This window comes from Ambystoma mexicanum, chromosome 7p (genome assembly GCF_040938575.1).
Source record: "Ambystoma mexicanum isolate Mex_15411 chromosome 7p, UKY_AmexF1_1, whole genome shotgun sequence".
NCBI lineage: Eukaryota > Metazoa > Chordata > Amphibia > Caudata > Ambystomatidae > Ambystoma > Ambystoma mexicanum.
Genome location: NC_090939.1, coordinates 946,522,893 through 946,547,919, shown reverse-complemented (window position 1 = coordinate 946,547,919; position 25,027 = coordinate 946,522,893). Strand labels below are relative to the sequence as shown.

At 44.7% G+C, this 25,027-nt stretch overlaps 1 protein-coding gene across 1 annotated transcript in view; it reads right to left on the bottom strand.

Annotated features, from left to right (window-relative positions):
• The window catches only part of EIF2S3 (eukaryotic translation initiation factor 2 subunit gamma), a 339,722-nt gene that overhangs the window by 137,706 nt on the left and 176,989 nt on the right, over positions 1 to 25,027 (bottom strand). The window contains exon 7 of the mRNA XM_069637284.1: positions 14,631 to 14,765. Coding sequence (XP_069493385.1) covers positions 14,631 to 14,765 — 135 coding nt within the window. The remainder of the gene's footprint in view (positions 1 to 14,630; positions 14,766 to 25,027) is intronic.

Below are 25,027 nucleotides of genomic sequence, written 5' to 3'. Positions count from 1 at the left end.
ATATTGTTGGTTGATATTAGTTTTTGTAAACTTTGAGGTAAATATGTAATGATGATTGAAGTGGAGGTTTCACATGTCCAGGTCAGATATGGTAATCCTTTATCGTTCGTAGGTTGGTCAGTTAGAGTGATATTATGAATTCTCATTTCGTTCATACATTTTCTTGCACGAGTTGACATTTCTTGGGTGGTACATTTATGACCACCTTTATTGGATAGATGGATGTTAAAATCTCCTACTATGATGAATTCACTTCCGCTGTTAGAGAGCGCAATGGAATTTATTTCCTCACATATCGAGTCTATTAATTTGTCATTAATAGCAGTAGGGTTCCAATAAATGTTAAAAATTGAAATACAACAATAATCCAAACACTGTCGCACGGTTGTCATAAGTAGGCATACGAATGGTGATGTATTGAGCCCATGGACTGATGTTCTTTCTAGCTATTATTGACCAGGTAGCCCTGATTTTCATTAGAACCAACATTCCTGAAGCCGGTCTACCTATGTTTGAAGATATTGCAGGATTCAGCCAAGTTATGCATCCCTCGCATAGAACCTCTTCGGTCAGCCAAGTTTCTTGTAGGCAGATTATTTCTGATTCTGCAAGAGTTATAGATGGATTTTCAAGAAGATGTTTGTGACCCCTTGTGTTCCATGATGTTAAGGATATTTATTTGTGTGGACTTCTTTAGCCTTTGGTTGTTATAAGGTATGTTTTCCTAGGCCCTTGGTTTTGATGGTCTCCTTTAAATTCATATCCTTGTTTTGGGGTACGTGTGGAATCACTCCAACTTTTACTTCCATTTGTCTCAGTCCTTTTTTAATTATTTTGATCAGATAACATGATGTTCTTTTTTCAGCCATGGTTCTGGTTACAAAAATTTCTTCTGTTTTGAATCCAAGTTTTCCAAGTTGATAGTTTGCTGCTAGGACACGCTGCATGATCTCTTCTGTATAGAATTCAATATGGGCTTCTTCCATATGACTTGTTTGGGAAGATAATTACTTCAATATCACTCCGATCCAATTGATTTTAGTTGTGGTATGGCTTTAAATAAGCGCAAAGTGTTGGATCTGTTCAGCGTTATCAGCGCTTCTGTAGATGTCGTTTGAAACAGTGCTATTCTATAGGCGTGCGTAATACTCAGTGGATTCTGAAACGTAGGTCTTGTGATAGGTGGACTTCCACAAGACACTGGTCTGTCGCTTTTTTTTGCTCTCTCCTGCGTTTGATGATAACCATGTTTCCTCATTCGATATCGATGAGTATGTAAGTGAGATGCTGTTCATCAGAGCTTTGCGTATTTATTGAACTAGCCTCGTCTTGTGTATTTATAGAGATTGAATTGTCTTCCGACGATTCATCAATTGTCAATATCTCTAGTGTTGGAACCTGGATTGTTGACAAGTTTGTTGCATCATGATTGATTTCTGCTATTAGCTCGTCCAATGGTTCAAACAATACTTGGTTAGCTATTTGAGGTATAGATCTCGGTGTGTTCAATGTCACCGGGTTGGTGTTTAAACCTTTCTGCACTATGTTCTTGGTTGCAATTCGTTGGATAATTGGCTGTGTTTCGTCACCTAGTGCTTTTTGAACTGTTTGCATTTTTCTAAGGAACGCAGGTGATCCCGTTTGTGTTTTCTTAAGCACTTTATGCATTGGTTTGTTCAGGGCGTCTTGCCCTGCAGTTCCTCGTTTGGTTAAGTCAAAGATGTTGAATGGTATGCACATCGGTGGTTCATTAGTGCCTGGGATTACCGGGAGTGAGGGATTGGTCGTTTCAATCATAAATGGTTGCATTTCGTACTGTGTTGTCTGGTCGGTGTCAGTTTTTTCCTCAGTTTGTGTTTTTCATTGTCGATTGCAGTTGCGGAATCGTGTAGTAGTTTTTTTCGCTTTTTTATCCATCAGTTTCTTTGTTATAGTTGACACTGTTTCCATTAGATTCTGCTTATTTATGCGATCCACTCTTGCCATGACCGCTAAGCGTGATTGCCATATCCTAGATGTTTCTGCTTCATATTTCATTCGCTCTTGTATGGCGTTTGTGAAGGATTCAAGCAGAGTTTGTTTCGTCATGATCATCGCTAAGAGCGTCGCTTGATCTTTTGTTGCATCAACCCTGGATTCCTGAATTTTTAGAAATGGAATCATTGCATTTGATAATACCGCTACCAAGGTGTTTTGCAGATCTAACATCGTGGTAGGTAATCTCTGGAGATTTGGACGAATCCCTCGTCGGTTCAGAGTGCGTATGTATGGATAAAGATTCGAGGTTCTCTGTTCTTTGGTTCTTTGGATGGCTGTATGGTTTTTCCAAGAGTTTTTTTTGACGATATATGGCTTTCTTTAGGTGCTATCGGCGTTGAAGTATTTATTTGGTTAATTTGTGCAGTTGAGAGGACTCCACTAAAAACTTCATTTCTTTTCTCTTGGGAGTCCATTATTGCATCTATCTCAGTGATATCAAGCGACAGCCGTGCTATCCTGATAGGTAAAGATTTTACATTACTGTCACTGGTGGAAATGGTAGGATAATAAGTTGACTGCCAGTGTTTAGCTATCCTTGCTCTCTAGCAATGATGGTGTAAAGCAGGAATCTTCAGATATTGTTTTTTGTATTTTGTTGCTTGTGACTTTTCCTTGGCCCGATGTCACTGTAGTTTATGTAGAATCATCATCTGATAACAGATACCAGCTATAGGAAAAAGGACACCAGGAGAAGTTATCGGGATACTGGCATTAAAGATTTTGGTAGCAGCCTGTATCTGAATTGGAGTTATTAGGAATTCCTGTTTGAGGATAGGGATGTAGTATCAGTTGGTAACATGTTTGCCTGCTCTGCAGTACTTCTAAATGTATAAAGGATCTGGTCATCCATGTTGTCGTCCGTTGGCAAGACTGTCTTTGCTCTTGGTTCACACATTTTATCTTCCATCTCTTGTTTCTGTATGGTATTCTCTTTATTTTTCTGTATTCTAGGCCTCACATCTATAGGTGTAGTGGTTATCAGAGATTTGATATTTGAATGTGATGTTAATCTGTTGCTCAAGGCTGCAGATTCTTCTAGTTTCTCTTGTAGTCTTGTACAAGGTTTGGAAGGATCCATCAGCCGATCTCGCCGACTCCAGCCGTAAACAGCAGTCAACAGCGCGCCCTTATCTCCACGATTCAAGCTGCAAGGGTCGCGCTGTCCTGCTCTTATGCCGCACTTCCTGGGGGAGTGTCACAGTTGTCACGTGACGAGTGTCACGTGGATGATCAGAAGTACGGCACGCTCGCGTCAACTGCTGTCAGCTCCAGCTGCCAGTCTTACGCGAATGGAGCGGGTCCAGTCTCTTAGTGACTCTGCTCGCTGTGATCGGACTGCCGGTTGCTTGCGGTTTCTTCCTTTGATATGGTGGGACCAATCAACTCAGCCAACGCCAGGATACCATTCTCGGAGGTGGTTAAGGTTAACCAGGGGGAAGGACACCAGTTTGCGTTTGGCAGCCACAGCTACTTGAGCTGAAGTGATGCCATTTTGTTTGCTCCAACGACGATCTAGTTTGTGTTTACTACAGCTACTGGAATTGAAGATTTGCCAGTGCAGCTTTTTGACCAGTCCCAGTGCAGGAGTCCGCCGACATCCTCCCTCTTGTCCCCACGACTGAGGCTCAGGAACAGGGGGACCTGCAGGACCTAAAGTCTTCAGCTGCATCTTTTTGCTCCACTTTAAAAAAAGGTACTGTGCCATACGGTTGAGAGGTCCTAACTCTTGCAGTGGAAGTTTGTGAAACTTCACCAACCCGCAGTCCTAATCAGCTTGTGACCCAGCATATCTTTCTTTATCATCTGAACTACTTCTAAAAACATTTACAAAGACTTCTCCATTTTTACCAGAACTGTGCTGTCCTATCCAAGAACACTAGACTATTGACTTTTGCCTGGCCTATTGAATTGAACTGACCCTCCTGGTACATTGAACCTTTGCATTATCTAAAAAGTGTTTTCTAACCCTTTGTACAAACTTCTGCTTTTTATTCCTATTTAAAAGTACTGAAGTGACATTTGGCTCCTTTTTCAGGGGATCTCAAACTGTCTTTATAACTTAGAATTTGATACTGTAGTATATTGGTGTTGAACACTGAGTTGATGTCTACTAGTGAAGGTCATCTAAATGACTAAATAAATGTTTGCATTTTTTTTACCAAGAAACCTTGAGTGCAAGTGTCTACTTGAACCACTGTGATTGTGATACTTCTGTGTAACTTCTTCTACTGCTCACATTCCCTCTTGAGATGAGCCTAGCTGCTCAGCTCACTACCAAAAGTGTGTGATACAGACTTATACCAAAGGTTGTTTTTTGCTTACACCAGTAGTCCTAATTGTGTGTGGTGTTCCCAAGGGGTACTGCCTGCAATTCTGTTCAATAAAGACACCAGTCCATTGACTTTGGCCTAGGCCTATTGAACTGAATCGAGTCCTCTAGTGAACTATAACTATTTGCACTGCCTAATAAAGTATTTGTGATCTATTCTGTTAACTTGTGCCTTTTTACTCCCGTTGAAAATAACTGAAATGGCATTTTTTCTCCTATTTCAGGGGAGCCTAATTTGTTATGTTTTTTGCATTTATATAGCGCCTTATATACCATTGGTATGGTCTCAAGGCGCTGGTAGGATGAACGCCCTTGGGAACCGAAGTTCAGGTCAGTAGAGAGAGTAGGGAGAGATAACGTTGCGTGTGCGCACCGGGTATGTCTGCAGCCGGTGCGGTATTCGTGAACTAGCTGCTTCTTAGTGATCAGTGAGGTGGTTGAGATCAGGGGTATGTGTTTGTTCTGGCATGATTTATCCAGACGGACTGTGGCTGCGTTAGGCCTGAGGAGAACGTCTGGCTGGGGGGTGTGTAACCAGCAGTGTTTACTTAGAATGATGGGGAGTGAGCGGGAGATGTTGGTATGAGAACAGTTATACCGAATGGTGTCATAGTATCTGTGTTCTAGTTGAGTGGTGGTGCAAAGAAGAGAGTAAGCGTGGGGTGTGATATGATGGGTTTCATGCTCTTTCAAACGTTCTCTACATTCCAGACCATACTATGTATGTCGCGCAGTTCCATGCGCTTCAGTCCGCCCCCCACTCTACACACGCACCCGCACCACACACGCACCCGCACTCTACACGCTCATAGGTTCTGTACATTCATCAGTTCTACATTTGCTTCTCTGCATTTATGCCCTCATCCGCCATACACGCTCGTCTGCTCTACACACCCAACCATTCCAGATGCTCATTGGCTTGACATGTTTATCCATTCTATACCTTTATCCGATCAACATATTCATTCAATTTACACACCCTTGATCTATCTAGTCATCTATTCTTCCACTCTGTGCATTCAACTGTTTATACTCAACCATTCTACACATTCAGCCGCTTAGCATGTTCATCCATTCTATATACTTATCCAATGTACATACTCATTCACTTTACACACTTATTCTAACTATTTCATCAACGCCATTCATTTCGTTCCCTCCTCATGCATTATGTGCGTTTCAGCAGTTTACATCCCATTAAAGTTTCCCTAGGATTTATTTTTATTGTCCACTTCACTGTTTTGATCTAGTTTACTCGTTTAATTCTGTTTGTCCTTCTAGTTTATGTTCGGGGTCATTAGCTGTCAATTTCTCGCCTCAGGTAGTTTGATTTGGGGTCGTTGAGATGCTGATTGTCTGTTTGGGTTAGTTTGGTTACCAGTTGGTTTTAGGGGAAAAGCCAGGTTTTCAGCAGTTTGTGGAAAGATGTTAAATCCTCGGTTTGGCGGATTGGGGTGAGGGTGGGAGGGGAGTGGTGGGGGGGGGAGTGAGTGAGTTCCACAGGGTGGGGGCCAAGGCTGAGAATGCTGATCTGCATAATCTGAGTTTGTCTTGGGGATGACTAGGAGGCCGGCTGAGCTTGATCTTAGGGTGCGAGGGTGGTGTGGTAGGGTTTTAGTTTGTCTTGAAGATATTGAGGTCCGGTTTTATGCAGTCCTCGATGGGAAAAGCATAAGGTTTTGAAGGTCACCCTTCGGGCTACTAGAAGCCAGTGCAACGTCTTAAGGGCTGGGGAGATGTGGTCTCTTGGGCAAAGCGCAAGTAGCAATTTAGCTGCCGCTTTTTGTGCCCTTTGGAATTTATTCAGTTGGTACGCGTGGATTCCGAGATATAGGGGGTTTGCATAGTCCAGTCTTGACATAACGATTGATTGGATCGCTGAGAGTGTTAGGAAAGGAGAGGTATGGAAAGATGCGCCTAAGGGTTTTAAGGTGGTAGTGGCAGGATTTTGAGACGTTAACTTGGCGCGCGGGTGTTAGTGAAAAATCTTGGGTGCATCCTTGACTCTGACCTGAGTTGCAGGGGGGTTGGTGAGCTGCCCATGGCGGATGGCCAGGGTAGTGGTTGCGGAAGCAGCTCAGGGTTGCCACATACCAGGATTTCCGTTTTGGAGGGGTTTAACAAGAGGTGGCTTTGGGTCATCCAGAGTTCTATGTCGAGGAGGCAGGAGGTCAGGTCAGGAGTTGGGATTTGAGTTCATTAGTTTTAGGATTGAGTGTCGTCGGCGTAGTTGTAACACAGGATGTTGTGTGAGCGAACTATTGGAGGGAGGGTGATCAAGTAGATTCAACAGGAGGGCAGATAGGCATGCTCCTTGTGGGACTCCTGTGTCGACCGGTCAGGCTTGGGAGGTATAGGTGGAGAGTATTGTTATTTGGTACCTATCTTTTAGGAATGAAGCTATCCATTTAAGAGCGGCTCCACGAATTCCTAGGGAGTGGAGGCGGTCTAGGAGGATTGAGCGATTGATTGCGTCAAAGGCAGCAGATAGGTCAAGAAGGATTAGAGCAGCGCATCCCGCGGCGCCTGCTGTCATTTTAAGGTCATCCCAGATAGAGGTTAGGGTGGTTTTGGTTCCGTGACGGGCTCTGAAACCTGATTGTGCGGGGTCTGGGAGATTGCTGGCTTCGACAAAGGCATTTAGTTGGGAGTAGGCGGTTCGGTCAATGAGTTTGGCAAGGAATCTGGTGTTCGAGATGGGGCAGTAGTTTTTGGGCTGGAGAGGGTCAAGGGAAGGTTTTTTAATTAGCGGTTTTACATGAACCGTTTTGAATGCATCGGGAAAGATACCAGAGGAAAGGGAGTCGTTAATGATGATCTTGCGTGTTCTCCTGCGCAGGTGGAAGAGAACATTTCTTTGAGGGTTGTGGCCGGGCAAGGGTCCAGCGAGGAGCCAGATGGTTTGCGGGCAGATAGAAGTTTGAGAAATTGCTATGGTGATATTGGACTAAAGGATTCGAAGGTTGGTTGCGTAGTGATTACAGCTGGTGGGCTGGCCGCTATGGGAAGGGGGAGGGGGGGGAGGGCGACGAGTATTGCCTGGTGGATGTAAGAGAGCCAGTTTGGTGGCTAGAGTATTTGTTCTTTCGAGAGCCGTGGTGTAGAAGCGGAGGGAGAGCGAGTCGCACAGTGATTGTGAGGGGGTTGGGACGGTCGTGGTACAAGCCTGTTTGGTGAATTCAGAGATGATTTTGTGGAGTTCCTTGCTTGGGTTTTTGCAGTTTAGTATTCGGGAGTTGTAGTGGGCTTTTTTTGCCTTCCGGCCTTGTACTGATGGAGGTGTCTGGCCAAGGTGGCCCTGTTCTCCATGGTTTTGTCTTTCTGCCATTTGCGTTCTAGGTATTTATATAGTTGTTTAGTGGTCTTCAACTCAGGAGTGAACCATCTGGGGAAAAGGCCACGGCGGGTTGATGGTTTGCAAGGGGGTTTAAGCCGCATCAGAGATGCGTTGAGCCAAAGGTATCAGGGGTTAGTTGTTTAATGAGTTGGCTGGTAGGAGGTGGAGATTGGAGGAGTGCGTCGGCTAGGTCCGGGACGATTATTAGTTTTTTCCAGCATTTGCAAATATTAGGTGGTTCAGATTAGAGTACGGGAGTGGGGTTGGGTGAGCGAATGACGAAAGAGAAAATGAAGTGATCGGACCAGATGATGGGGACAGGGGGGTGGGGCGGGGTGTTTAAATGAATCAGGGTATTGGAGCTAAAGAGAGCATCAAGAGTGTGTCCTTTATAGTGAGTCGGGCCGTTTAAGTGGGGTTGGAGGTTAATTACGTCTAAACCGTCAGAGTGTGTCATAGGGTTGGTGGGGATGTCAAGCCATATGTCGAAGTCACCAAGAAGGGTGAGGTTGGGATGGTTTAGGTGAAGGGTGGCAATTGAGTCACAGAGGTTGTTTGCGAATTGTCTATCATAGCCTGGGGGCCTGTAGATTATTAGGAAGCTGTGCGAGAGCGACGGGGAGAGGGAGCATTTCAACGAGGAGTCATTCGCAGGACGGAATGGAGGGTTGGTTGTCGATGATTGAGGCGTGGAAGAGAGCCTTGAAGACGAATGCTACTCCCCCCTCCTCTAGAGGGACGGTTCATTGGTATGAGGGAGTAGTCGGGGGGGGAAAAGGCTTCACTGGCGATTGGAGCGAAGTCATCAGAGAACCATGTTTCTGTGATGAAAACCAGATCTGGTTTTTCAGAGGCGAGGTGGTCAAAGATGGAAAATCTGTTTTTTGCTACGGATCGGACATTAAATAGGATGCAGTTCACATTGACAGGTGAGGTTGGTCTCGGGGCTGGAGCGGAAGGGGGCAGTGGCGGAGACAGAGGAGGCAAGAGAGGGAGGGGGTGGTGATGATCGGTGGGTATAGTGGGCGAGCAGAAGAATTGGCGGGCTTCAGGCGGGATTGGGTGCCTACGTGTGTTTGGATGATCGGGTTTGGATCGGGGGAATTGAGGGTGGGGTGTGGGCGGTTAGGAGTTTCCATTACAGTTTGTGAGAAGTCAAGGGAGATGGGTTTCAGAAAAGGTGAAGCTACGAGGGACGGAGGTGATTGGGGAAAAGTGGAGGTGGGTCGAGACAAAGGAGGCGAGGAGTGCTGACAGATTGAGGGGGACCAGGTGCGATTCCCTTATAGTTTCTTTGTTGCGATTGGAGTGTGAGAGAGGGAAGGGGGTTTGAAGGGGAGAGGGATGCGGCTTCGGTTCTTGCTAGGGCTAGGCGTGCAGTTTTTAGGGACGGCAAAGGGAGTGTTCGGTGGGGGAAGCTGGTGGGGGTTTGTGGGCAAGGCGGGGGGTGGATGCTTGCAGGGCAAGGTGTGTCCACTGTGATAGTGAGGGGGCGGGCATGGTTAACGTGGGCTGGCCGGTGGTGGGGTTTGGGAGAGGAGTGTTCTTAGGGTGGTTGGCTCGCCATCGTGCAACTCTAGCTTGGTGTTTGGAGAGGGGAATGGTCGGGAGTGCAACGGAGGGTGCAGTGATTTGGGAAGGGGGGTACGGGACGGATGGCACACCGGGACGCAAGGCTGGTCCTCAGTGGTCGTTCCCGACAGACTCTGTTGGAGTGGGTTCACTCACGATTAGTACGAGCTGTTAGGTGTGGTCTCGGTCGAAACTTAAGTTTATTGGACTTTATATGTTAGACTAAATTCCTGGCTGTGAGTAGTCTTGGTTTCGGGGTTGTAGTAGTTGGCAGATATTAGGCCGTTTTGAGGTGTGGCTGGACCCTAGGCTATGCTAGTTAGGCAGTCTATTTGGTTGTAGCTACAGCACTGCTATGTTGTAGGTAGACTTTCTTCTAGTAAGCTGGGATTCTTCTAGTAAGCTGGAAGATAGGTAAGCTATTTAAGGAGAAGTTGAATGTAGCAACTAATTGTAGTTCTTCAGTAGAAGCACGCTATTAGGCACACTTCAAGCTCAATTTGCACAGAGATGATATTAGACTATTAGATGCATTTCTATATTCAACTGTACACCGAGATATCAGGGTATTAATACATTTCTAGGGTATTAGGTACACTTCTAGATTTGACTGTACACAGGAGGTGGTATTTGGTCTACCGCAAGATTCAGTTTTGTATAAAATGGATTTTAGACTATTAGGCACAATTATAGATTCTTCATTATTTTGATTATTTTAGACTATTAGGATATTGGGTATACTTCTAAATGCAACTTTTCTCAGAGAGGATGTTGGGCACAACTTCTAAATACACATAGGCTATTGGCTACACTTCTAAATGCAACTTTCTCAGAGGTTATTGGGTACACTTCTAGATGCAACTTTCTCAGAGAGGCTATTGGGCACAACTTCTAAATACACACATAGGCTATTGGCTACACTTCTAAATGCAACTTTCTCAGAGAGAGAAACACATTGGTTTGTTATTGAGGTCTGAATATAATAAGTTGCCTCCTTCTAGTGAATGTTTTCTAAATGATTGTGTAATAAATAAGTGTTTTACCAAGAAACCTTGCGTGCAAGTGTCTACTTGAACCACTGTAATTTAAGACCTCTGTAACCTCTTGTACTGCTCACATTCCCTCTGGAGAGAACCCTGGCTGCTCAGCTCGCTACCACAAAACTGTAGTATAGACTTGTACCAAAAGGTTGGGTTTGCTTACACCTGTAGTCCTGATTGTATGTGGTGGTCCCAGGGGGTACTGCATGCAATGCTTCCTAACACTGCCCCCCCCTTTTCCGACACAAACACTTTACCACATAAAGGACAACAGACTAACACCAGAGCTGCTTACCTGACATGTCCCAATACAAGGGCCAGGCAAAGTCAAGCAATTGATCAGGATCACACACCCAACGGCAGGCAGGCGCAGCAGTTCAAGATAAGGAGAAAGGCAGCAGGAATCAAGAAAGTGGTGAGAAGTGACTTTGCCCTTTTCATCCCAGGCCCGCAGAACCTTTGTGGAAGAGAGCCCAAGACATTTAACAATAGCACGAGTGTCTTGCAGCAGATGTCAACGGTACACAGGGCAAGCTTATGCCGATGAGCAGATTCGAGGGGAGCTCCCCCTGGTACCGGCCTGGACTTCAGGAAAGCCAAGCAGTTAATCACAGCCGGTGACTTGAGGGGAGAAGCGATAAGAACCAGGCTGTGTTGAATGATAAGTGCAAAGTGACAAGTTTGAACCAAGTTTAATGAACTGTAAAGAGTGTAAGAGGGGATACCAGCTGCAGAGGGGAAAACCAGCACCACGTGTGCTAATTAAAGACACACTGGTCGACCCCCATCTGAGTAAAACTATGGGTAGCAGAAGGCCTTAGGAGAGTCGCCAAAAGAGGTCACAGAGGTCATACAGAAGGTCTAGTAAAATCCCAGCACAATCGAAAGACTGATCTACACCAGTGAGAAAGGCAAATGATTCCTGCAAATACAAGCTAATGTGAAGTTGGCAAGAGAGAGTGTTAGGCAGAATTATATGCAGTACCCTTTGGGCACACCACACACAATTAAGACTCCAAGTGACAGTACAATTTCACCTTTGGTACAAGCCTGTACTACATAGTTAAAGTGGTAGCGGTAGCAGAGCAGCCAGACTTATCTCAAGACTAAGTGAGCAGTATCAAATAGTTACAAAGGACAGCAATTACTACGATTCAGGCAAACACTGACTCAAGGTTTTCAAGTAAAAGAATATACATTTATTTCACTCTTCAGTTGTATAACATTACACTATTATAAGCAGTCTACAAATCACTCTTAATACACCACACCACTTCCCTTCCCTTAAATTCCAGCCAAGTTAAGCTCACAAAATGAAGTGGGAGCAAAATGGCACTCCAGCAATTTAAAAGGGAGGGAAAGACCAAATTTAACAGAAATTGATCCACACGAACAGGTAAGTAATCAGGGCAAGCGAACAAGAGACTACAATGATAAAATCAGATAGAAAAGGCTTAGGGCCAAAGTCAATGGTTCAAAAGTCTTTTGCTCAAGATAATACAGTTCAGGGTAGTTCGCAGTAAAGTTTGTGGCACGGTTTCCGGATAAGGTTGGTTGGTAGAAAAGTTAGTTCAAAGAGAAGAGAAGGACAAGCCCTCGGATTGGAGAAAGATTTCAAGCACTTTCACCGCGGGTGAACGAAACACAAAACCGGATTTGCGCAGTACCTTATAACAGAGGGAGCTGTAGCAGAAGTTCCTGGCAGTTCCTGCAGGCTCACGGTTCCTAAAGCGTCTGTTGGACTAATCAGAAGTAGGTAGACTGGAGGGTCCTGCGCTAGCCAGGGAAGAAACCAGCAGCAGAGCAAAGCAACAAATAAAAGGTGCGCTCCTTAAAACCCAATCAGGGTCCGACCTTCCTATCCAGCCCACTGTAGCTCTGTACAGCGAATTCGACCAGAGGAGGGGTCCTGGCTTGCAGTTTGGGTGAACTGGTTGGTCCCACCAGCTCAAGGTAAGAAGGGGCTTCTGTCGTCAGATTCTGGAGATTCAGACCTGCAGCAGGGCTTCACCAGGCGGGTCAGTCGGTGTAGGGGTCCTCTTCTTCCAGTTCCTTGTTGGTTCTTTTGTTCCAGTGACACTGCTCTTCCAGTCCCAGAGACCTGCTTTTTATGCAGTTTTCCCCCATACATACAGCCTGGCTGTCAATCACACAGTAGGGTGGCTGGCCTGGCAAGGCCAGTCCCCTTAGCCAATCAGACAGGAGTGCGACTGATTACCATGGGAACGCATGGCAGGGGTCCTAAAACCCTCCCTCACATCCTGCCTACCCAGACTCTCAGGTGCCTAAAGGAGGGCTTTCTTGTGAAAAAGCGATGAACAAAGGGACCAAACCTGGTTTGGCACGCAGAGTAAAACACGATAAAGGCTAGCAAAGAAATGGCGAATAAACCCGGCCGGAGCCAAAATAAAATGTATTTGGTCAAGCGGGTTTATGTTTGAGGCTAATATAATAGCCTAAAACATTACCAAGTTTATAGAAGATAATCGCGGTAGAAATGTTAGGGTAGATACCACTGCCACCAGCCAAGTCTTAATGTAAAGGGAGCGAAACAACGCCCCAAGAGGCACAGACAAAAAGGGATCAGAATTAACCCTTTCCAATACTCCATGGAAGATGGGGTGTACTGGGTCTGTGGTTTAAAGTGACTAAGGTAAAGTTAATGGCAACTTTACCCTTTTCTGGGGGACTGTCGTCAGCCACAGAAAATGGAGTCGGTGGGAAGTCTAAAAGACAACCCTGAGTCACTGCATTGAAGGTGCTGTGTAACACATGAAAAATATGGTGCCCTGGAGTAGGTGAGGCTCCAGTGCCCAAGATCACACACAAAGTAGGACCACATGTAAGAGTGGGAAAAAGGCTCACACTCTTACCAGGTGAAAAAAACTAATCCTAGAAATCCAGCAAAGCTGCTGAGGGACTCAGTAGTTAAGGGAAATCAACCATTTATGAGAATTTTCTCTAACAATGAGCCCGACCAAGAGATGCGGACAAGGGAGCAAGTCTGAAGTGCAAGGAAACAGTGTGTTGACAAGAGTGAACACAGCAGAGGGATGTCCACTAGAACGGTTTTGAAAAGACATCAAGATTTGTGAGCAAAAGAGAAGCCTTAGTGAACCCAGAGAACGTAGGTTGAAAGTAAAGAAGGGTCAGCGTCCATAAGAGGAGGGGCCCAGGGGTAAACCCATCACCCAGTGACACTGGAAACAAATTGTCATGTGTTAAAAGGAACTTCATCTTGACACCAGGGAGGCGCTCGAAAGCGAATAACAGCTATCCAGGGTCTTGATATTAAAAGAACTTTCTAGGGATTTGCGCCCAGAAGAGGGGAATCCCGGGGTGAAAGTCGTCACCCAAAGCCCATGGAAAAGAGACTGTTTATTTGTTTTGTTAGTTCAATAAGTCAGGTCTTTTCCATCGACGGTCCCGAGAACTGCCATTGAAACAGTCTCGTTCTGGAAAAGCACGTGACTGTGCTCCATGCTCCCATCTTACAGAGTGTCCAAAATGTGAGGAACACAGGCCCAGGATACTGCATCCCGAAATTATTTGAGAACACTTCTTTTCTTGAGAACTATCCCACACCCCTTTTTGTATTAGTTGTGAGGACTGGCAATATGTTTTAGTATAGGCCCTTTTATTTTGACAACGCGACTAGGAGTGCCTTATTTTCATTTGATGGACGAAGCTTGCTCTCACCTTAGATTTAGGTTTAGAATAGTCGTTTTTCCAACCTGTATACAGAATGAATTGTTCAATTAACACCCTTGAACTGTGATCACTTGGCGTCTGTCTTACTTGTTGCCACCATGAGTTTCTCACAGTAAGAAAGGGATACATTGTACGCTCACCCCCAAACCCCCCCCCCCCAAACTAAATATAAAGGAGATGATAATCCCTCTTTACGTCTTGGAACAGTAGTTCAACCAGCATATAATGAGAGAAATTATAAAGGGCAGCCCAATGGGGCAATCCAGCCTACCCCCAAAAGCTGTAGGAAACCAACTTCAACCATACACTACGTAGAGACATAAAAAGAGGTCACCCATAAAGAGTAAAATACTGGGGGGGGGGGGGCAGGGGAGGGTGTTGAAGCGTATCCGAAGATTCCTACTCACCTAGGAACAAGGTCAAATAATCACCATGACCAAGCAAAAGGTTCTGGGGTTGACACAGGTCAGGAAGATTATTCACCTTTATGAAAATCTTACCCCAACAATGAACAATTTTATAATGTGAATAATTCTGTCCGAAAAAGACATTATGTAGAGCCAATGTTTGTACATTTGGAAACTGCAATAGATAAGCTTACCTATCAACCGTGGTTCGGATGTGAAGTCTCTGGGAGGCACAGGAATTTTCTTCACTATATATTCACAGACTACTTCAATGTTGTACTTCAACTGGGCAGAGATTGGAATAATTGGAGCACCTTCTGCCACAGTACCTGAATGACCAAAGGCATGAAAAATGAGCAATATTAGAATGTTTAATGTTTTGCTGAGATCAAGTCTTCGAATATTAATACTGGGGGTTATAAAACCGTACAACTGATAAACGTACAAAAATGCTGCAATTGATTTTAACACACAAACATACAAATAGTGTAGAACATTATCTAAACCGAATTTCACTTTCATCACAAGTAAAAAAATACAATCATTAGCATAAATATCATACATTAGGCTACTTGCCATGTATTTCCAACTATACGCCACTTCACACATACCGGACCACCAGCAAAAATCTTGTTTAGCCCATTCACACCACAAATGCAGAAAGACATTTTACACATTGGACCCCATAAGTAAGGTGGTATCTCGGCAGTATATCAGCCGAGGTAGCAAACAGAATTACCATCATCGCCACTTGGTCCGGCAGTATTACTAACGGACTACAAGTGGACGTGCTAGCCACCATGGAGTCCATAGTTCCCCATGTGGGATTTTGTCTGAATTACCACAGCGGTAACTCCGCTGGCTAGAATTCTGTCGAAATTTGGCAGAAAGGTGGCCGATTCACCTCCAGCTAATAGCTGGAGGTGAATCCACCAATTTAACGCCCAACATATTTTGGCAGTACGGTACTGCAGCGGTATACATATTACCAGCACATTTTACCCGCACTGCCCAACTTGTAATGAGGTCCATCGTGTAAAAATATAAAAAGACGTGGGTGGGTGGGAGCCCCCTGCTAATATATAGAACAGTTTCCATTCTACAGCCCACAGCCTTGCACACATCGCTCTTCCATCCTGCCACCAACGATCTCTGCGACGGCTTCAATCATACTACGTTATGCCTATTTGCATGCATCCCGCAGCCCCCACACCGAGGTGAGGCCGCGCCACCCTTTATTTGCTTTCCCATTTTGTCTCAAGCCTTTGTGCGTGTCTGAAACAGTCCCCCACACCATGAGGTGAGACTGAGCTACGCTGTAACCCATACGTGTACCATTTCACTTTGTGAACTATACTATGTAACGCACACTTTCTGTAACTAGCGCCTGGATGCCTCATGGTTTTGTGCGCTAAAATAAACGCAAAGAAATATATCAAATGTATATCACCGTTGGGCGGGGGTGGGGTGGGGGGACATTTTAATTTCTGTGCCAATTCGCTTCAACAGAGACCCCCCAACTCTTATGCTGGACTTGGGACTTTTAAATTTATAGTGAGTGGGACCTTTTTCTCCCTCCCTCATTCGTTTTTCCATGATTTGGATTTTATGTTTTCACTGTTTTTGGATTCTGACAAACTTTAGAGGCATCTGCTTTTTGTATGGCAGCACAAAGCACCTTTAGAGCGTGTCACAGAGAAGTCCTTTGGATTTCTCATAAGGTTTAAATACCTTTTCTTGGGTGAACTACCTTTCCCAAGAATAGTAAGGTGAAATTGACTTTACTTACCTTTTCTCTTTGTAGGTCCAGCACACCATTTTATGTGGAGTGCTGGGGGGTTACTTAGCATCCCCTTATCCTCACTGCTTTAAATGGCTGGTGGTTACATTTTTACTACCATTGTGCTTTTCTACCCACCTTTTGGTATAGGTCTGTACTATACAAGTTGGTAGTGTGACTGAGAAGCCAGGGCTATCTCAAGAGGGGTACAAGTGAGCTGTACAAATGAAATCCGTAAATACAAGTAGCCAAATAACACTTACACTCAAGGTTTCAGTTATAAATAAATATTTAACATTAGTTTTAAATAAGCATTGTTTACAAAAAGGCAAGATATATAGCAATCAAATATACTTTAAAATACTTTCTAAGAATCAGCACAAGTTAGTGGATACTCTTTGGATGTGCTTTTTACACACTAACTACGCCTGGCAGGGACTTCATTCACAAGGACATTAATTAATGGCATTTACATGCCACTAGTTATACATTGCAGATTCTGAAGTTGCAGAAAGGAAAGTTTAAAGGAAGGAAACAAAGGTTAAACAGGTTCTCAAGATACACGAGGACAACTAAATCTCCCAATGAAATCTAGACGAGCTTATGCCAGCAGTAACAGTCTAAAACAAGTTACCACCTCTGAGGGACAGAATCATCAAAGTCCATGGGCTAGAAGAGCCTGCAGGGAGCCAGGACAGCCAAAGTCAATTGGAGCACAGTCTATAGAGTTCAGGTGGTACTTAGATAATGAAGAGTCTTGCACAAAGTTAGAGAGTTTGTTGAAATCACTAGTAGGGTCACAAGCTGTAAAGGCTGTGCAAAAAGAGCTGGAATCAACTCTCAAAAGCAGCTAATGCAAATCTCAACTAAGAGCACAGCCAAAGAGACTGAGGTAAGTACCAAAATCTAAACAGTACCTCTGGTTCGAAGAATAGTGGTCCAGCTGGATTCTGTCCTGTTGCAGCGATGCAGACCCTGGGTTCCTGAGCCTCAGTCGTGCGGACAAGAGGGAGGACGTCTGAAGGGTTCCTGCAGCAGCAATTTGGAGGTCGTTGGCAGCTTCAGGCTCTTTCCAGTTCAGCAGCACTTCACGGATTCAGCAGTAAGTAAACAGCACCACCACGGATCTCAGATACCGGTTGGGCTTCCTTCACTCCTTGGGTCCTGCACTCTGGCGAGGAGACTAGAGCTCATGTTGTCCTGCTTATGGAGGGTCCTTGGGCGACTCCTGGACTGATTTCAGATGTTGTGCTCGACTAAGTTTTCTTGACCCCTGGCACTTGGTTCCTGCAGCAGTGAAGAAGTACAGCCAGTCGGGGAAGGTGGTCCAGTGGAGTTAGTCTCAAGGTTAGTTGGTCCCACTAACCCAAGGGAAGAAGTCGTCCTTTCTGGAGCTTCTCTTGTTGATTAGAAAAAGGAGTTTCAACACAGAAGCAGGGCTTCTCTTGGCAATTCAAATGTCCAGGAGGCTTCAGCAAACTTCGTTGACTGTTTCTTCATCGGGTGTTTCTCCAGTGGTCGACTGCAGTTAACCCCAAAACCCTCACATTTTAAGCAGGTTTCTCCCATTCATGCACAGCCCATGCCGTCAAATCACACAGCAGGTGGCTGTCCTACAAGGACAGCCAGCCAATTCGGACTGGTTTCATTCAGGCACTCCTAGAGACATGGCTGCATTCAGGCATTCCTAGAGACAAAGGACAGGGGAGTTCCGGGAACCTCCCCCACATCCTGCCCTCGCAGACACACTGGAACCAGGTGGGCTTCAGGGCTGAAGTCTGCCAAAGGCATGAACAAACGGCTCAAACCGGGCACAACGCAGAGTAAAACACAAGAAAGACCTCACAAACAGAAAACGCGAGAAAAAAAACACAAGTAGGGTCATTTTGACGAAATGGTCACCAATGAGTTCTGTACTGCAGCTGAGGGTTCAGTCTGCAGTAAAAAGGCACAATGGTAGGAAAATAAAACCACTGCCACCAGCCATTTGAAGTAATGAGGGTAACTTGTTTTTTACATGAGATAGTAGGATAAGGTGCTACTAAGTAACTCCCCAGCACTCCACATAAGATGGTGTGTGCTGGACCTAAGAGAAGAACAAGTTACTTCTTACCTTGTAACGTTCTTTCGATGGGATGTTCCTCCGACGTATTACTGGCTAGGATTAGGCAAGCAGACCAACTGTTTGTAGGATACTCGGGTCACAAGTCGGGACTACCCATAACAAAACAGACCATTTCCAGGTGGATTATTTTGGCCATTCTGGAATGTTACAAACTGGCAGGGAAAGAGCCACCCCAAAATTTTAGGGCTCATTCAACCAGGGGTATCGCAGCCTCTTCAGCCCTCCAAAAAGGGGTACCGGTCCGAGACATATGTGCGGATGCCACATGGTCGTCCGCACATACATTCACAAACTTTCACAACCTGGATTCCTCCACTAGTCAAGAGACCAGATTTGGCAAAGCCGTATTACTTTCGGTTCATTCCTAAAAGGGATACATGACATTATTACTCCCACCTCCAATTACATGCCACTGCTATGGGAGTCTATCAAAGATGAGGAATACGTCGGAGGACACAATCCCTTCGTAGAACAAGTTACTTCTTACCTTGTAACGTTCTTTCGATGGGATGTTCCTCCGACGTATTCCTTATCGCCCCCCCCCCACCCCTCCTCCATCCCCGCAGTAATACTTCCCTTGTGGTTGCAGCTTACGCTCCTTCAAGGTCAATAACCAATTCAGGCATGACTTATCTTATACTACAAAACGGAACTGAGCAACGGACGCCGCGCGTGGCTATTTATGGGCATGGTGACGTTGGCGCCGATATGGTGGCTGTCGAGGGACATCGACTCGGCGGACATCGACGCGCAGCGCCCTCTACAGAGAAAAAATTTCCGAGACCAGCAAGCTGGAGACGAATTATCAAAGAGAAGGAATACATCGGAGGACACAATCCCTTCGAAAGTAGTGTTAGGGAGAGTTTTTTTCTCCAAGGCTTTATTTACACATTTAATGCTTCACATAACTCAATAATACAATATTCAGAGATACTTACACAAATACTGAATGTGCTGTGCGTCACTGTTAGGCAAGATTGTATGCAGTACGCAGTACCCTGTGGTAGACTGCACCAGCCTTGACTGCTTGGCAATAGTTAACCCAACTATTAGGGCGAATTCTCATTTGTATTAATTCCCTTCTACCTTAGAGTAAATTAACCCTTTCCTAGAGGAAAGGTAACGCACAAAGTCAAACGTGAGAAGAGTCTTTCAGGGAGCCAGCCCAGCCAATGTTAATTGAGCAAAAGTCTAGGTGAGCTGAAGTCCTTGCAGGTTAGTAAATGTCTTGCACAATGTTTTAGAAGTCTTTGTAGAAAAAATAGAATCACTCTAAGGCCAAAAGTTGGGTGTAGGAAGTGTCTGGGTGCCATCCCCAATGGGGATCATCTAATTTAGATAAACTAAGCGTGCATTATAAGTGGTACTAGGGGTACTTGCCTCTTGTTCTGTGTAGCTTGCTAGCTCTCACTGGAGACTTGCATTTGCTACCTTTTTCAGAGTTGCTTGCATCTTGACCCTTTGACTGTTTACCTGTCCCTCAAAAAAAGTCATACATAAGTTACTTGTATAGCTGGGCAACGGTTAACCTATACTTCATTGGGAGATTCTAGTGTACTTACCTGTTCAGAGAAACTTGTTAACCTTTGTTTCCTTCCCGAAACCTTTTCCCACAATCTCAGTATTGCATTTAAGTGTCAAAGGGATATGTTACAGTCCACGCTAGGGTTACTACAAACAATGTTGCCTAACAGCAAGTCAATTTCACTTTACTATTCTTGTGAACAGTAGTTCACACAGGTCTGTACTGCACCTAATTAACCTAAGGAGAATATAGAATAGCACTAACATTTCAGAATCCACGTTATGGTTTAGGAAAATTACAGCAGGCCACAAGCCTCTCAGCAAGAGCTGAGCTAAATTGATTTCAAGCTGGACAAGAGCAAACGTGTGAGACTGGAACCGCCGCTGTTAGGGAGAATTCTCACAAATGTGCTAATTCCCTTCTACCTTAGAGACCCCCAGCTCTTTTGCTGGACTTTAGGACAATTTCTAAACTGGAGAGAGAGAGCCCTTTTTCTCACTCATGTATTTGTATTGTGATTTTGACCCGGTTTCTTTTTCATCTTTGGAGTCTGACAAACTCCATAGGCATCATCTTTACATTGTGACACACATCACCTTCAGTGCAGTGGCACAGGGAGTCTTCATTTTCCCCAAAGGCTCAAATACCTTCTCTTGGTTAAACTACTGTTTCCAAGAGCAGTGAAGTGAAATTGACTATACTTACCTTTTGTAACTTTCTAAACACAGCACACACTATCTTACCATAGGGTGCTGGAGGGGTTACTTAGTATCCCCTTTGTCTAGCTTCTCATGTAGCATTTTTAGGTTACCCTCTCTATAATTAATGGCTTGTGGCAGTGGTTTACTTTTTACTACTGTTGTGTTTTTACAGCGGGCTGCATTCGCAGCTGCAGTAAGGCACCCATGGGTGCACTTTTTTGTCAAAATGGCCCCAGTCTTTTTGCCATTTCTTGTTGCAAAGGTCCATCTTGAGACTTACTCTGCACACCAAGCCAGGTTTGGTCCCTTTGTTCTTTTGGTCTTTGGCGGGATTCACGCGTGAAACCCGTCTCTGACTCCAGTATGTCTGGTAGGAGCAGGCAGTGAGCGAGGTGCCTGAAACTTCCTGTGCTTAATCCCCTTTGTTACAGGAATGCACCCAAAGGTGATTGGTCGGCTGGCTGTCCGGCACGGACAGCCACCCTGCTGTGTGTTGACAGCTAGGCTGGAATGAATGGGAGAAACCTGCATAAAAGGCAAGGCTTTTGGCTTACAGGCAGAGTCGACCACTGGACGAAGGAATCCGATGAAGAACTTGGAAGATATGTCTGCTGCAATTCCTGGACCGTTGGTTTGCCCAGTGAAGCCCTGCTGCTGTGCTGAAGCTCCGAATTCGCCTTGACTAGCAAAGTCCTGCAAGGACGACTTCTCCCCTTTAGTTGGTGGGACCAATCAACTCCAAAGTGAACTAGTTTGGACATCCTGGCTGTACTTGCACTGCTGGAATCGAAGTGCCAGGGAGAGGAACACCAAACGGAAAGCATCACTTTTAAGATGGACCCGAGCTGCTGGAAGATTCCAGCATGAAGTAACGGTGACAATAAATGGGAAAATAAATGTATATTTATTCATATATATTTTATCATTAGTATTACTGTTTTATAAAGATATTATACTATGTAAGGAGACATGAACTGCAAACGTCTATTCTCTCCTCCTCCCTTCCAACTGTCACCCTGCTGCATTCCAACGTGGAATCCTCATCTCATTCTAGTCCCTTGTGCTGTACTCACAAACTGTGCAGGTCTCACGTGTTATGTAAAGCATACTAAGGACACTACACATCCCCCTTCCTTATGGGACCACATCAAACTTGTTGATTCACATAGCCTGAAAGATGTCTCGGTCGTCCGTAGTTTCTTCCGGCTCTGGACTTCTTCTTAGCCTCTTCCTGATGGCTATCTGGATAGTTTGCCAAGGAAGATACACTACAGGTCAGCCTAGCCCTCCTATTCTCGCTCCATTCACAATCACCTGTACCTCTTCCATCATACACTGCACTCCTCTCTTTGCTCATCTCACTCCCTCCAATGGGAATTAATTTCCAAACATTCATCCCTTAGAACCATCACTCTTTCATTATTCCATATCCTGCCATCCTTGGTTTTTACAGCATGAGAAAATACCTCTACTACTCTAATAGGTGTAGACCAGTGACATCCATCTTTTCTCAATGTTACTGGAAGTTTTATCCTCACTAAACCCACTTGTGGCTCATGTCTTCTCCTAAAGTACTTGCTATCATGCAATCTCTTACTATTTAATTGTCTCTGTACCACGCTGTCTTTCACCACATCCAGATTAACTTCATTACCTGCTATCGCACTCATCCAACCTGGGAAAAGTTTTGTATTCGCTTTTCTGGCCCTACTCAGCTCGAAGGGAGACACACCCGTAGTGCTGTGAGGGGTAAATCTGTGAGCCAACAGTGTATCCTTAACAGCTCTTTTCCAATCTTTACCATTCGCCCACGCTAACTTTATGGCATCCTTGATTACTCTATTACATCGCTCCACGATACCATTGGCTTGGGGATGGTATATTGCACAACACTTAGGAGTAATGGATCTATCACTCAAATATATTTCTTTGGATTTAAACTGAGAACCATTGTCTGTGAGGATTTCTTGGGCATACCTTTCTCGGTCACACAGTTCTTCCAGGAATTAAATTACCTTCTGTGTAGTAACCTGTGGCAAGAAAGTAATCTCAACCCATCTGGTTAACATGTCAACGAGTACCAAACCAAAAGTTGAACACCCATCACTCCATATAGTGCCAATCTCTCAACACCATCGGATAACTAGCACCCATGCATACTTTATCGCTTTACGAGCAAAGGATACACTTTCTGAGACGGTCCTCTATTTGACAATCACATCCGGGCCACCAATATGTATTTCTGATCCTTCTTTTTGTCTTTACAATGCCTTGGTAGCCTTCGTGACCTAGATGCATTATCTTCTCTGCGGTTGGTAGGAGGTATCATCTTATCCCCCTTCATAAGATAGCCACTCTGCAAATACAGTTCTTCTCTTACATCCCAGAATGCTTTGACTTCCGAACGAAACACCTCGTTCTTCCTCCATCTACCTTCGACATTTCTCACAACCTCCCTTAATGTCTCATCTTTCTCCATTTCATCCTTCCAATACTGTTCAGATATTGCTTGATTGGATACTACACAAACAGCTTAATGTTCTTCGGGATCATCATCCGCATCCTCCAAACCAGTCAGACGTGAAACAGTCCGCTGTAATTTTCCTTGATTCCGGAATATGTACAACTTTGAAGTTGAACTCTTGGAGTCTAGACACCCATTTCCTGATCCTACTAGATACTTTGTCGAGACCTTTGGTATTGAAGATTTCCACTAAAGGCTTGTGATCTGTATGTATACTGAAACGTACTCCCCCACACAAAATTCCGAAACTTCTCTGGCACAATCACAAATGCTTGCCCATCATGGTATTGTGATAAGGACGCACCAAGTCCCACTTCACTCACATCAGTTGTAATTACAGTTTTCCTTCCTCTTACAAAGCTTTGAAGAGCCGGGGCTCTAGCAAGAGCTTCTTTAATGAAGCAACATTCTTTTTCACTCCCTTTATTCCACACACATTTTTTGTTCATTTTCAACAGTTTCCTTAATTCCAGTGTATGGTCTGAATAGTTTTCTATGAATTTTGCATAATATTCTGCCATGCCAAGGAAGGTTCTGAGTTGTTCCTTGTTACTCAGTACAATCATAGATTTGATGGAGTCCGCTAAATCCTTCTTTGGTTTGATGCCTTCTCCAGATATTACATGTCCTAGGTATTCAATTTCTTTTCTGTCCATTTTAGATTAGCCCTTACTCAATACCATACCTGCCTGGTGCAGTTTCTGTAGCACTCTATTCAGTCTCAAATTATGCTCCTTCTGATCATTGGCGTAGACTAATAGGTCATCCTGAAAGAATACAACTCCTTCCACATCTCCTAGTATTCTCTGCATAACCCTCTGAAAGGCTGAGGCAGCGGATATTAAGCCAAAAGGCATCCTCCGAAATTGGTAAAGACCTTCCGGTGTAATGAACGCAGTAAGATATTTGGAGTCATCATGTAGTTTGACTTGGTGATAAGCGCCTGTGTGGTCCAAAGTAGAGAACACTTTCGCAGTCCCTAGCGTTGATATTAGTTCCTGTATGTTAGGCAATATGTGCCTATCCGGGACCACGCACTTGTTCAATTCCCTCATATCAACACACAATCTCACTTTTCCTGTTCGTTTCCTCACTATGACCATCGGAGACACCCACTCTGCAGCGTCAATCCTCTCTATGATGCCCTGTTCTCCCAATTTGAGTAGTTCCTTTTTAACGTCAGTCGGGAGAGCCAACGGTACGCATCTGAGTTTTTGGGCTATGGGCTTAGAACCAGACTTGAGTATTATGCGATGTGAAAATCCCTTTAGGCAACCAATTACATCATCTTTGAATATATCATCCTTAATTTTCTGGATAGTTTCAATGTTGCTCCCTTCAACTTGGAATACTGGGTCATCGGCAATTGGGTCCAATCGTACTTTCAGTAATTTCAGATGGGTCCAACTAAGTAAAGCCGTCTCTTCTCTCTTTGAAACGTAAATGCGACCACATGCCTGTGTCCGTAAATTCTAATTTGGCCATAAACCACCCAATCAGGTCTATCCTAGCTCCCCCATAGGATTTGGGCTTCACATCTACTTCATGTAGATATTCCGGTCCACACGTCCTCCACATCTCCTCTGGAATAAGGGTATATTTGGCGCCTGAATCCACCATCATAACAGGAGAAGCATTCACAACAATCTTCGCTCTGGGACTTTCGATTTGTGTGTCTTCATCGGAAACCATGAACACACATTCTTCCTCTTCATCATTGTCCCCAATCCAGTTAGAGGTATGATCATCATTCTGGTTGGTCCTACAACATTTTGCCAAATGTCCTTTACCTCCACATCTCCTGCAGACAATTTTCAGCGCTGGACATTATTCGCCCAGTGAGATGGACTGCCGCGCCTTTAACATCCTCTTTGTCTAGTCCTTCCCCTTCCACTCTGGGAAATCTGTCCCCTGTTTTGATGTTCTCCTCCCAACG